Source organism: Schistocerca piceifrons, chromosome 1 (assembly GCF_021461385.2).
Source record: "Schistocerca piceifrons isolate TAMUIC-IGC-003096 chromosome 1, iqSchPice1.1, whole genome shotgun sequence".
NCBI lineage: Eukaryota > Metazoa > Arthropoda > Insecta > Orthoptera > Acrididae > Schistocerca > Schistocerca piceifrons.
In genome coordinates, this window is record NC_060138.1 from 630,089,048 (window position 1) to 630,102,942 (window position 13,895).

The window sequence follows — 13,895 nt, forward strand, 5'->3', positions numbered from 1 at the left end:
ATTTTTGTCGCTCTTTCAAAGTAAACACTCAAAGCCTCAAAAACCAGTACACTGTGAACGAGAATTTATTTGAAATATGTGTTACAAGTAGTTAACACAAGCATAGTAATTCAATAACAAAGTCGAAGCGTTCTTGGGTGGGGTAATTTCACAAATTTTCGTAAGTAGCTGTATGCCTTGGCAGAATAAAAGTGTAGGGTCAGGGGAAATTTCCTTATTTGCTGAGAATAATGGCATACTTTAGCACTGCACTGAAGTTCCAATAGCTCCTTCAACAAACCAACTACATGTTCACTGTTTAACATATCAGAAACTGAACTACATAGCCTTCTTCTCAAACCGGCAACAGTCTGTAACTGCACTGTTCTTCTTTTGTGTCATACACTAAGTTGCTTCATTTGCTTTATCCGCTTCTTTAGTCGCACATTCTCTGCTTGTACTCTGTTATACTGTGTTTTCAACTTCTTAGGGCTTGATAGACAGTAATTGTGGTCAGCAGAAACAGATGTGGGTCCGACAGGCACTGAAAGAATGTAGTTACATCATAAGTTTATAACAGAGTTACACCATAAGATTATAATAGAAAGTATGTAATTCAAAGTAATAAGAACACGGAGTAAAATTAAATTATTGACTTACTTTGTGCTAATGATGTCACTGTAATAGCACTATCTTGCAAATTGTCGAAAGATCGCTTTCTGGGTTGTGGTCGTAATACTTTATCTTGCTTTTGTAAGTGTGGTGGAAAGTTAAAGATAGTAGGTACTGGTTTTGACAAAAGGCGCCTCTGGACATTTGTGTGGTACATATATTTCTCTTCAAAATGAGCTGAACAGAGGTAACTGGCTGTAGTAGGAAACCAGTTTTCTCGCTTCATATTTATAATCCACCTTTTGTAATTTCCTTAGCTTTTAAAGGAAATCTGTAATCAACGATAAGTAAATTACTTCCTGCATTTGTCTTAAGCATAATTACAGTTCCAATGCAAATGACTCTTTAATAAACATTAAAAAACGTGTGTCGTATTTCGGTACTAATATACTTACTTATAATATGAAATATTTGTTGTTTTATCGCTGCGGTTTGTGCAGTTGAACGCTGAACACACTGCAGGCATGTTGACTTCATGTTTTGTAACAAAAAAGTCAACTAGAAAAGTTAAATATTGCAGTAATATCACAACAGCTGACACACTTCCAACACAAACAACAGTACCGCTTTCCTAATGTTTTGACTAAGGAGAACATGGCGGCCGAGTTAGCGTTGGTTGCCGCTAGGAGCGCTGTAACTAGTATCTCAGCCACTCTATGAAATTTTAACTCGTTGGATGGCACTGTTAACTGCGCTTTTTAAGGCCCGTCCACACGCAACGATCTGGCTGCGCAAATGTCTGCGCACATCACATCTGCGCAGACAGATCGTTGCGTGTGGACAGAAGATTTGCACCAACCTCAGGTGTGTGCAAACCTGGAAGTTGGAGTTGGAGGTTTGAGCGAAACCTCTCAAATCTGTGGGTTCAAACCACATCTGCGCAGACAAGTTGGAGCGTGTGGACAGGAGATCGCCGCAAATCTGGCGCGAAACAGCTGTTTGCTCAGTCTAGTGTTTGTATTTGTGCGCAAAGGGCATTAAAATGGGTGATACTCGTCAGTCTTCTCGGGAGTTTGTAAGTGAATTCATTGAAATATATAGAAACCACCCATGTCTGTGGAGGATTAAAGTAAAGAATATAGTGACTGAGACAAAAAGACAACAGCATACAATGCTCTAATTGAAAAATTGCGGGTATTATTTCACTGAACTCTTGTTTCGATATTGCAGTTGAAAATTCCAAATCCTTGTAGCTCCTTCCTGTTGCTAGGAATCTTAATGTTACCGCCAGGCGTTCATGAGGAGATATTGCCCTTCTCTATACAAGTATTTTTTCTCATAAGCAAATAATTTCGCCAGTCGTTAGGTTCGCCCTGCAACTCTCGCAGTAAATTTACGTGAGAAAACTGTGACCACTTTCTCTGTTTCCTGCGGTTGGTCTGAATGTTTTTTACAACACAAGTTGCGAACACAGACCACGACAGAACTTCCTCCATTTCTATATTTCAAAATAACGGAATTAAATTTTTGACGTTTACGGGGAGCGTAGTCGCTTGCCACTGATATTTCTTTTCTACACCGACAGATGGCGGGCGAGTAATAGATTGGGGTTTGTGTCGTGTGAACACATCACATTTGCAGCGATCTTTTGCATGTACAGACATCTGCGCCGATGTCTGCGCAGACAGATCGTTGCGTGTGGACCGGGCTTTAGTTGCTACTTGCGACTCTTAGTTGCGACTTGTCACGGAAATCGCAGTTGGACTCCATAGCGTACCGCAGAGATGGTCGTAGTACGAACTTTGGCCAACAGATGCCACTGTTAACGGCGCTTTTTATGTGCTAGTTGCGACTTGTCACTGAAATCGCAGAAAGCAGTGCTAAATTCGACCAATAGATGGCTCACGTCTTTGAATGTGAAATACTACTTGAGACTGCTAACTGTGACTAAAATCGCAGTTAGATTCTGTAAAGTTGCTACTGTGATATCTGTGACTTCTCAGTCTCTGTGATTTCTAACAGATACGCGATTTCCTGCCCACCACTAAGCCCTATGGTAAGTACGAACATTTTGTTGCCTTCCTTTGTAGGAATTCTGCTTTCTGTAAGACAGCTTATTCTGATTTCAGGTTGTAGATGGATATTCCAGCTCAAGTAGTATATATGCTTATATTAGTGAATGGTATTTTGGAAAACAAATCACGCTTTAATACTACCATGTGTATTCGTATTTTTCAGTGTTATGAGAGGTTCACAATCTGCTATAGACTAACATGGGCCTTTAATATTTCAGATACCACAGTCACGCTCATCAAATCCATCTAGCACGACCACTGTCAATGACCCTTGTGTAAGTATTTACCTACATTTAAATAAAAGTTGTAAATAGTAATTGCAACAAGTGAATAACACATCAACTATTTCAGAATACTGAGGTGACCACAGTTACTGAAGAGACCATAGTAAATGATGGATATATTGAAGATGACAACAGCAATGTAAGTGCATAAACAGTATTCTCATGTATTTCAATGACAGTTCATTAGCCATGAAGCTCTCTTGACCAAAAGAATGTAACACTTTGATTGTATTGTATATATTTGCTCCAACAAAATAGTACTTCACTTTCATACAGGTTACCTCCATCACTTATATTTTACACAGAGAACTTTAAACAGACCACTGTAGTTTACATAACAACTTTAATGTTAGTATTGTGCTACATACGTATTACAATATCTATATCAGTTTTCTATTTCCAGTACTCTCAAGACATATTTACTATGGAATTGTCAGACGGAAGTACACCTGTGTCAACACCGTCACCTCTAAGTGAGCAGCCTTATGCTTCAGCCAGAAAGAGGCGTAGGAAGGACACTGAGGATGAATTAGCCACCTCAACATTGTCAGTCTTAAGAGACATTAGAGTTTCAATTAGTGGCAGTAATGAAGATGACAAGTTTGGTCAGTATGTTGCTGCTGAATTGAAGAAATTTAAAAATCCAGCAATTAAGGCTGACGTGAAATTGAATGTCACGAAATGTATCATGGATGGCATACATAAAGAAATCTGTAACTGATTTTAAAGTTAAGGCACTGCATTACATTGATGAGTCATTTATAAATAAAAGATTGCCTTTTGTAAATTACTACTGTTAAAAGTTGTAATTCTTAACGGCTTCCCACTGCCATGAAACATAACCTGTTGTACTAAAGAATTCACAAAATTTTTCGCGCACTTCCCTGGCACACAGTGACGTGCGATTTCCACTCTGCTGGGGTATGCTAGAGAGATTTCTCTCCTCGCCAGGAACCATTGTTTATGATGCACAAGTCTGTGTTTTCTGTATCAGCAGCTGTCACATATGTGGTGTCTGCCTCTTCAATCAAGTAGTTGTGCAGTATGCATAAAGTCTGAACAATTAATTCCACTTTCTCAACAGGTAGTCGCATTGTACTGAGAAGAACTCTGAAGCGGTTGGCCAGAATTCCGAAAGTGTTTTCCACTACTCACCTTCCTCTTGACAATCTGTAGTTAAAAATCTGTTTGGACTTCTGGTTCTGGCAGTCTCTATAGGGTTTCATGGTATATGGCTCCAGGTGAAATGCATCATCAGCAAGAATCACATATGGCACTTCAATGTTTGTGCGAGGAAGTGATTTTTGCTGTGGTACCTTCAACCAGTTTTCCCGAAGTGCACTGCTGATCAGGCTGTTTGCATACACCCCACCATCACTCACTCTTCCATTGCACCCAATGTCAATCAAAGAGAATCGGTACCTAGCATCCACAATAGCTAGTAAAACAACACTGTGGAACTTTTTATAATTGAAGTATGCTGAGCCAGCAGTTCGTGGTGGGGCAAATGCTGTGTGTTTCCCATCCATTGCACCTGAAAATAAAAGTAAGTAGTTTTATATAGCAGTACATAGACTTGCAGTGTGGGAGATAAAAAGCTGCCTAAAGCTGAGTCTGATATACTTCATTAAAAGCATTTTAAATACATTTCATTATTGTCAGATTTTCTCCATATTATGTAACTTAATTCTGTGGCTTACCAATGCAGTTTGGGAACTGCCACAGTTCATCAAATTCTTTGGCAATTTTATTCCACTCTTCTTCTGTTGATGGTGCCTGTAATGTTATATACTTAATTACTGTCTGAATGGCACAATAAATAAATACATACACACACACACACACACACACACACACACATATATATATATATATATATATATATATCTTCCAAACTCGAAAAAATAACACAAATGTACCTTTAAGTATTGGTCCTTTAAAGTTTCGCAAATTGCAGTGCATACATCCACAATAACTTTTGAAATGGTAGGCTGTGCAATTCTGTGGCTGAAAGCCAGACTCTTAAAAGATTCCCCAGTCGCCAGGAACCGTAATGTTACTGCCAGCCTGCAACGTAACAGGGCATGTAACGAAATGAACATCTTGGTTGGTATGATCACAAAACGTATAAACATACAATTCTTACCTTCGAGAAGGTGAGATAGCCTCCCTCATGACTGTGTCACACTTTTTGATTCTATCTTCTATCATAGACAGCAGCTTCTCGAAACAGACCATGTCCATCCTAACGAAGTTCCAAAATTCTTGCGGATCTTCGGGCCTCAGTTCTTTCATTAAAAGTGAATATATTCCCCTGCCTTCGTCCCTTCTTTTCAGCCAGGGTCGAAACCAACAACGCCTGGCTTTTCGTTTTCGTCGCCGTCTGCCCTAATCTGAAGATTTACTGCCACTGCCAGGGCAATAGCTTCAAAAACAAGTGGATCTTCCATGTGTAATATGCTGTATAAATGTAAATTTCGATATACATATACCAGTGTAGTCAAGTGTCGTAACATAAATATAGTGAGTCTGTAATTCAGAACAGTTGAACCTATGTAAGAGAAAACAATTACTTAGTAAATAACGATAAAAAAACAATTTCTTATTAAATACGAACCTTGAGCTCACAGAAATAATTTGAAAGTATCCAGTGTATCATACACTCGTTCCTGAGTTGCTCGCGGTAGAACGGACGACTTTACAAGACAGCACACACTTACGTTTTCTTTCCGCGCGCGTATCGTCTGCTGCTGCGCATGCGCACTAGGTATATCCCGCGTGGACGATGTAATAGGTCGGACGTGATCCACTATGGAGTTACAGGTATGCGCGCTAGGGGCGCTGGTGCATAGGCTTACGCTTTCGCGCATCGTGTAATACGGGCTTGAAAGCGAATGTGTGTCCTAAAAGAAGAAAGATTCAAAGATTGTAAAAGAAGAGAATATTTTGGATAGGTGAATAAATAAAGGAACCTTACCAAACGTAGGAATATATTTCATTTTATAAGAAGATCTAAGTGATAAAATCAGTTTGCGTGTACAATATCTGAAGGCTAAAATTGGCTGTAACTTGATCAACGTCTTCATCCGCGAAGTTTTTGCTACTTTTGGTGTAAAGTGTTAGACATTAGCAAATAAAGCAGGAAACATTTTCGTTACGATGTGCTGCCGAATCGAGTTCTCAACATGTGTTTAGATCTGAGTTGGTATGTCGTAGCAAATGAGGAGTCTTGGCAGACAGGTATTTTTCTTTTTCGTTAATACACATTGGTTGTGTCCCGAGGGTATAGTGTTCAGAGTTTCATAGTGTATTGAATTACAAATCATATCAATAATTTCTTTGTGTAAGAGTTAAACAAATTGTACATTTAAAAATACTGCTAAATTTCGAATTTCATGTTAGTCTTGAACCTTCTCTGCTTTGCATTGTGTGGTTTTTCACACAAGTTAGTTAATTGTTTACTTATTTACACCCCAATATATACTAACCTTAGATATGTCAGCTTAATACAACAATAAAATAATTGAATGTCAGTAAACATGCTTGCACATTTACAAGTTTAATTAGTTCTAAAGCTAGTTTTATACTGTTTATTCATATTCACACACAACTCGTATGTCCTTTAGGCTATCAGAGCCATAATGATACCGGTACCCTGCCTCTACATTAGGTCTTGTGTATTGCCATTTGTGTCCTTGAAAAATGCAAGTCGGCATCCCTCAGCTCTTGCAAATGTGATACCAGTAATCAATACTAATTTGCTACATACACCAATGTTTAAATATTGCTTCATACTTAGTGTAGTTTTATCATGCACTAAAAAAGGAGTGGCATTAGTTTTGCTACTTAATTTTGATGCTCATTTTTTATGAATGTGTACACCAAATTGAAATAAAATTAGCTTATTTCAGCAAAATAAAAACATTTTCAGCTGATTCGAGTGTAACAGCAAGTTCTATTTTCTTTAACACTAAAAATGGATGATGTAATATAACCCCTTGTTCACTGCAATTATCATTCATTACTGTTATACAATCCTCTTACTGTTACTGCAACATTGCCAAAGAAAGTTCTGCAAGTCAGTTTACATTGTATGAAATGGATACACATTTTTTTAGCCCAGTTGTAGGGGAAAGAGGCAGTGGGAGCAAGTAGAGTAGTAGTATAAAGAAAATAAACCCAACCTCTTTTATGTAGTGCAGCTACAGGATAACCATACTGTTGTGGCCTTCAATGTGGATTTTTAATTTTATTATCCGAGTTGTAAGTGGTCTACCCAATGGCCCAGGAACTACATCACCCATTCTAGCTCAAAAACTTTGAATACAGCCAACCAAATGAACATGTGAGCAGTATTCATCAGTGATGACTGTTACTTTTGCTCTTCTGTATTGTTTGGCCATGAGGGCTAGATATAACTGGACGGGGGGGGGGGGGGGGGGAGGAAAAAACCACCCACTTACACAAAAACTAATGACATAAAAGCAAATTTCATTGCTGTCCGAGGACACGAGCCCACAGCTTAAGGTGAATGTGCGTCTGTTGTATGTCTTGATGTGAGTCATGTGAAAAGCATAATATTGATTCTGAGAGGTTGTCATAAAATTTTAGTTGTCAGCTTAAAAAAAAAATTAAGCTGCCACCATAAAACTAGTTGATGGTGTTTGTTCCTGTCTACAGATTCAATTGAAGTGAACTGAACTGAATTTTCTGAAACTGTTTCAGGAAGTTAGGTATCTTTAACTTTTTCATCATTGTATATATACAAAACAATAATGTACATCACAAAAGGTGGTGAGGACTGGATTACAAACGCTAGTGTACATACCCACAATACAAGAAGGAAGAATGAAGTATGGAGCATACCCCATGGACTGGCAATGCTAGAAAAAGGACCCCATTACTCTGGTGTCAGACTACTAAGAAGTCTGCCTAAAAACCTGCAAGATAGTGTACTTGACAATGACTTTCCAAAGAAACTTGAAGTCTATCTCATTGAAAAAGAATTTTACAGTGTTGCAGAATGTTTATGCCATTAAATTTGTATATATTGTTATTATCAGTGATGTGAAAATGTAAGCTAAAGGGGTAGAAAAATAAGTGATAATGAAATGTTACTACTTTGACATGTCCTATGTTACACGTACATTTACTGTACACAATGTAATCTTACAGGCTCAAATAAAATTCAGTTCAGTTCAATTTGATCCTACAGGTTTATGTTGTGAGTGTATGTATAATATAGGATATGTCAAGAACAGGAAACATTCATCACTTACAAGGACCAATCATTTTTATTACACCCGCCAACATAATTGATTTTATAAATAACAATATATACTAAATAAAGCATACACTTTAATTAATGCCAGTCAGTGAGGATAAAAAAAGAGAATCAAATCATGTTAAAATTTTTACGGGTGATCTTAATGCTCAAGTAGGTAAAGAGAAAAAAATGAGAAAACAGTGGGTTGGTTTCCTGCCGATAAATGGACAAAATAAAATAACCAAAGACTTGTTGAAATGTGCAAAAATTATAACCTTAAAATCATGTCAACACATTTTAAAAATAACTGTTCTAAACAAAAGCACTTGGTAGGCATGGAGTACATTTAATGGAGCATTTCAAATTGATCATGTAGCAATTTCATACCCAAACTACAAAGAAATTTTAAATATCCTAGTTAGGAAAGGTGCTAACATTGATTCTGGCCATTATTTGATGCGAATAAAAGTGAAACTTCAAACTTAAAAACTCTTCGAAATTAAATATGTTATCCCAAAATTTGACACTGCTAAAATAACACCAACTCTAACAAGTGAACTTTACAAAAAACAATACAACAATTGGCAAAGCCTAAGAGAGAAAATTTAATTTCTCATTGAAAGAAACAAAAACACCCTTGATGGATCGTGGATTGTGAGACAGCAGGTAAGTATAGGCATGAGGCATTCAGAAATTGGAATAGTAACAAAACAATAACCATGTTACACCTTTCTAAGTGTAAGAAAAGATACATCTAAATTAATCTGACAGACTAGCAGAAACTACAAAAATATCCAACTTTTAGAAATTGAAAGAGACTTCCAAAAGAACAATACAAGAAACTTTATAAAACATCCAGAACAAAGCTGATACATTACCAACCTCAAATTCTTTACTTCAAAAATGAAAATGGCAGTTTGGCTCTCAACAAGCAGGAAAATTGTAAGGTACCTACTAATTATTTTGAAAAACTATTGAACTGCCCAGAACCAGCGAATAAATTCCAACCGTAGCAAACTAATAACACCAACCCTAACTCTAAAGAACCTGATGAAATCGAAACAAACAGATTATGACTGTGAGGACTGGAAAATTGTCCTAATTCATCCATTGCTTAAAAAAGGGGATAGAACTGGTGTTAATAATTATTGAGGACACACTCTTCTCCCGGTCACATACAAAATTCTCTTGCAGTGTCTAATTGATCGAGCCCCAGAAAAGTTAGAACCTAGAATTGGTAAACACCTAGCAGGCTTTAAACGAAACAGATCCTTTCTGGAATAAATTCTTAATTTAAAACTAATCCGTAGGCACCAAAAGATTTCTAGTTACAATATTGTATGTACATTTCTGGATTTTAAAAAGGCCTACGACTTGGTCATGAATCTCTTTACCAAATTTTAAAGGTTACAAGGGCTAGATAATAAAACTCTAACACTGAGTAAGGAAACCTTAACCAACACTAGCTCAAAAGTTAAATTAATGGGAGAAATTTCAGAACCATTTGATGTAAAGACTGGTGTTAGATAGGGAGATGGACTCTCCCCATTACTGTTTAACTGTGTTTTGGAAAAATTCGAGTCAAAATATAGATCAATCAATCAAGTTATAACAACAAAAACGACCAGTTATTGTTAAAATTATTTACTTGGATAGATAAAAAATATACTCGGCAAGCTTTTGGAGCCAGTGGCTCCTCCTTCAGGCAGAAGGCTCGAAAGGAGAAGGGTTTAGGTAAAGGTCTGGAGAGGTCAAGGAAAAGGGGTAGATTTTTGGGAAAGTCACCCAGAACCACAGATCACGAGAGAAGAAAAGACTGATTGTTCAATCAGTCTATCCTTCTCATCCCGTACGGTAAGTCCGCAGCTCTGGATAACTTTCCCGAAATCTACCCCTGTTCCTAGACCTCTCCATTCCTTTTCCTTCACCCTTCTTCCTTCCCCTTCAACCTTTCTGTAACAGAGCGAGGTGGCACAGTGGTTAGCACACTGGACTCGAATTCGGGAGGACGACGGTTGAAACCTGCTTCTGGCAATCCTGATTCAGGTTTTCCATGAGTTTTCTGTGATTTCCCTAAATCGCTTCAGGCATATGCCAGGATGCTCCCTTTGAAAGGGCATGGCCAATTACCCTTCCTACCCTTCCCTAATCCGAGCTTGTGCTCCATCTCTAATGACCTCATTGTCGACAGGACGTTAAACACTAACCTCCTCCTCCAACCCTTCTGCTTGAAGGAGCCACTGGCTCTGAAAGCTTACCAATCACAACAATCTTTCATGTGCGTGTTATGCCACCACTTGGTGAGTTTATTTTTAATCCATCCAATTAAATAATCAATCAAGTTAGGAGTTAAGTAGAAGTAATATTAGAGTAGACTGCCTTGCCTTTGCAAATGATCTGGCAGTTTTCAATAGGGATATTACCACAGCTCAAAAACAAATTGAAATTCATAAAGAAGCTGTGGAAAAAGGTCTACAGATATCATTTTTTAAAAAAAGGGGGTGTGGGGGTTATTTGACATGCAACAAACAAGCACCAAAGTTTTTGAAGGCGAAGTATGGAAAAACAAAAAGGGTTTCTCAATTTAAATACTTGGGGGAAATTATACAAGAAAACAGACTGGAAAAAGCTGCAAATGAAGTTCGCTGTCAAAACACAGCAACTGCATTCAGATTAATGCAAAATATTTATAATAACCCCCCATGAACCATGGACCTTGCCGTTGGTGGGGAGGCTTGCGTGCCTCAGTGATACAGATGGCCGTACCGTAGGTGCAACCACAACGGAGGGGTATCTGTTGAGAGGCCAGACAAACATGTGGTTCCTGAAGAGGGGCAGCAGCCTTTTCAGTAGTTGCAGGGGCAACAGTCTGGATGATTGACTGATCTGGCCTTGTAACATTAACCAAAACGGCCTTGCTGTGCTGGTACTGCGAACGGCTGAAAGCAAGGGGAAACTACAGCCGTAATTTTTCCCGAGGACATGCAGCTTTACTGTATGATTAAATGATGATGGCGTCCTCTTGGGTAAAATATTCCGGAGATAAAATAGTCCCCCATTCGGATCTCCGGGCGGGGACTACTCAAGAGGACGTCGTTATCAGGAGAAAGAAAACTGGCGTTCTACTGATCGGAGCGTGGAATGTCAGATCCCTTAATCGGGCAGGTAGGTTAGAAAATTTAAAAAGGGAAATGGATAGGTTAAAGTTAGATATAGTGGGAATTAGTGAAGTTCGGTGGCAAGAGGAACAAGACTTTTGGTCAGGTGATTACAGGGTTATAAATACAAAATCAAATAGGGGTAATGCAGGAGTAGGTTTAATAATGAATAAAAAAATAGGAGTGCGGGTTAGCTACTACAAACAGCATAGTGAACGCATTATTGTGGCCAAGATAGACACAAAGCCCATGCCTACTACAGTAGTACAAGTTTATATGCCAACTAGCTCTGCAGATGATGAAGAAATAGATGAAATGTATGACGAGATAAAAGAAATTATTCAGGTAGTGAAGGGAGATGAAAATTTAATAGTCATGGGTGACTGGAATTCGTCAGTAGGAAAATGGAGAGAAGGAAACATAGTAGGTGAATATGGATTGGGGGGAAGAAATGAAAGAGGAAGCCGCCTTGTAGAATTTTGCACAGAGCATAACTTAATCATAGCTAACACTTGGTTCAAGAATCATAAAAGACGGTTGTATACCTGGAAGAATCCTGGAGATACTAAAAGGTATCAGATAGATTATATAATGGTAAGACAGAGATTTAGGAACCAGGTTTTAAATTGTAAGACATTTCCAGGGGCAGATGTGGAATCTGACCACAATCTATTGGTTATGAACTGCAGATTGAAACTGCAAAAAGGTGGAAATTTAAGGAGATGGGACCTGGATAAACTGAAAGAACCAGGGGTTGTAGAGAGTTTCAGGGAGAGCATAAGGGAACAATTGACAGGAATGGGGGAAGGATATACAGTAGAAGAAGAATGGGTAGCTCTGAGGGATGAAGTAGTGAAGGCAGCAGACGATCAAGTAGGTAAAAAGACGAGGGCTAATAGAAATCCTTGGGTAACAGAAGAAATATTGAATTTAATTGATGAAAGGAGAAAATATAAAAATGCAGTAAATGAAGCAGGCAAAAAGGAATAAAAACGTCTCAAAAATGAGATCGACAGGAAGTGCAAAATGGCTAAGCGGGGATGGCTAGAGGACAAATGTAAGGATGTAGAGGCTTGTCTCACTAGGGGTAAGATTGATACTGCCTACAGGAAAATTAAAGAGACCTTTGGAGATAAGAGAACCACTTGTATGAATATCAAGAGCTCAGATGGCAACCCAGTTCTAAGCAAAGAAGGGAAGGCAGAAAGGTGGAAGGAGTATATAGAGGGTTTATACAAGGTCGATGTATTTGAGGACAATATTATGGAAATGGAAGAGGATGTAGATGAAGATGAAATGGGAGATAAGATACTGCGTGAAGAGTTTGACAGAGCACTGAAAGACCTGAGTCAAAGCAAGGCCCCGGGAGTAGACAACATTCCATTAGAACTACTGATGGCGTTGGGAGAGCCAGTCATGACAAACTCTACCATCTGGTGGGCAAGATGTATGAGACAGGTGAAATACTCTCAGACTTCAAGAAGAATATAATAATTCCAATCCCAAAGAGAGCAGGTGTTGACAGATGTGAAAATTACCGAACTATCAGTTTAATAAGTCACAGCTGCAAAATAGTAACGCGAATTCTTTACAGACGAATGGAAAAACTGGTAGATGCGGACCTCGGGGAAGATCAGTTTGGATTCCATAGAAATGTTGGAACACGTGAGGCAATACTAACCTTACGACTTATCTTAGAAGAAAGATTAAGAAAAGGCAAACCTACATTTCTAGCATTTGTAGACTTAGAGAAAGCTTTTGACAATGTTAACTGGAATACTCTGTGTCAAATTCTGAAGGTGGCAGGGGTAAAATACAGGGAGCGAAAGGCTATTTACAATTTGTACAGAAACCAGATGGCAGTTATAAGAGTCGAGGGGCATGAAAGGGAAGCAGTGGTTGGGAAAGGAGTGAGACAGGGTTGTAGCCTCTCCCCGATGTTATTCAATCTGTATATCGAGCAAGCAGTGAAGGAAACAAAAGAAAAATTCGGAGTAGGTATTAAAATTCATGGAGAAGAAGTAAAAACTTTGAGGTTCGCCGATGACATTGTAATTCTGTCAGAGACAGCAAAGGACTTGGAAGAGCAGTTGAACGGAATGGACAGTGTCTTGAAAGGAGGATATAAGATGAACATCAACAAAAGCAAAACGAGGATAATGGAATGTAGTCAAATTAAATCGGGTGATCCTGAGGGAATTAGATTAGGAAATGAGACACTTAAAGTAGTAAAGGAGTTTTGCTATTTAGGGAGTAAAATAACTGATGATGGTCGAAGTAGAGAGGATATAAAATGTAGACTGGCAATGGCAAGGAAATCGTTTCTGAAGAAGAGAAATTTGTTAACATCGAGTATAGATTTAAGTGTCAGGAAGTCGTTTCTGAAAGTATTTGTATGGAGTGTAGCCATGTATGGAAGTGAAACATGGACGATAACTAGTTTGGACAAGAAGAGAATAGAAGCTTTCGAAATGTGGTGCTACAGAAGAATGCTGAAGATAAGGTGGGTAGATCACGTAAC

The 13,895-nt window shown here is 38.4% G+C and overlaps 2 protein-coding genes across 6 annotated transcripts in view; one reads left to right on the forward strand and one right to left on the reverse strand.

Annotated features, from left to right (window-relative positions):
* Positions 1-377: 377 nt before the first annotated feature.
* On the reverse strand, positions 378-877 carry LOC124758424 (THAP domain-containing protein 2-like). Its single transcript, XM_047249083.1, has 2 exons — positions 640-877; positions 378-523 (listed from the first exon to the last, which is right to left on the reverse strand). The coding sequence occupies exons 1-2, from the start codon at positions 875-877 to the stop codon at positions 378-380; spliced, it is 384 nt and encodes a 127-aa protein (XP_047105039.1).
* A 4,904-nt stretch (positions 878-5,781) lies between these two features.
* The window catches only part of LOC124804742 (N-alpha-acetyltransferase 80), a 139,412-nt gene continuing 131,298 nt past the window's right edge, over positions 5,782-13,895 (forward strand). For 3 of the 5 annotated variants that reach the window (XM_047265052.1, XM_047265043.1, XM_047265076.1), the window contains exon 1: positions 5,785-6,190. The gene's annotated coding sequence lies outside the window, so the exon portion shown is untranslated. Of the gene's footprint in view, positions 6,191-13,895 lie in introns of all 5 variants that reach the window. The other 2 variants (XM_047265068.1, XM_047265060.1) reach the window with 2 other exon arrangements.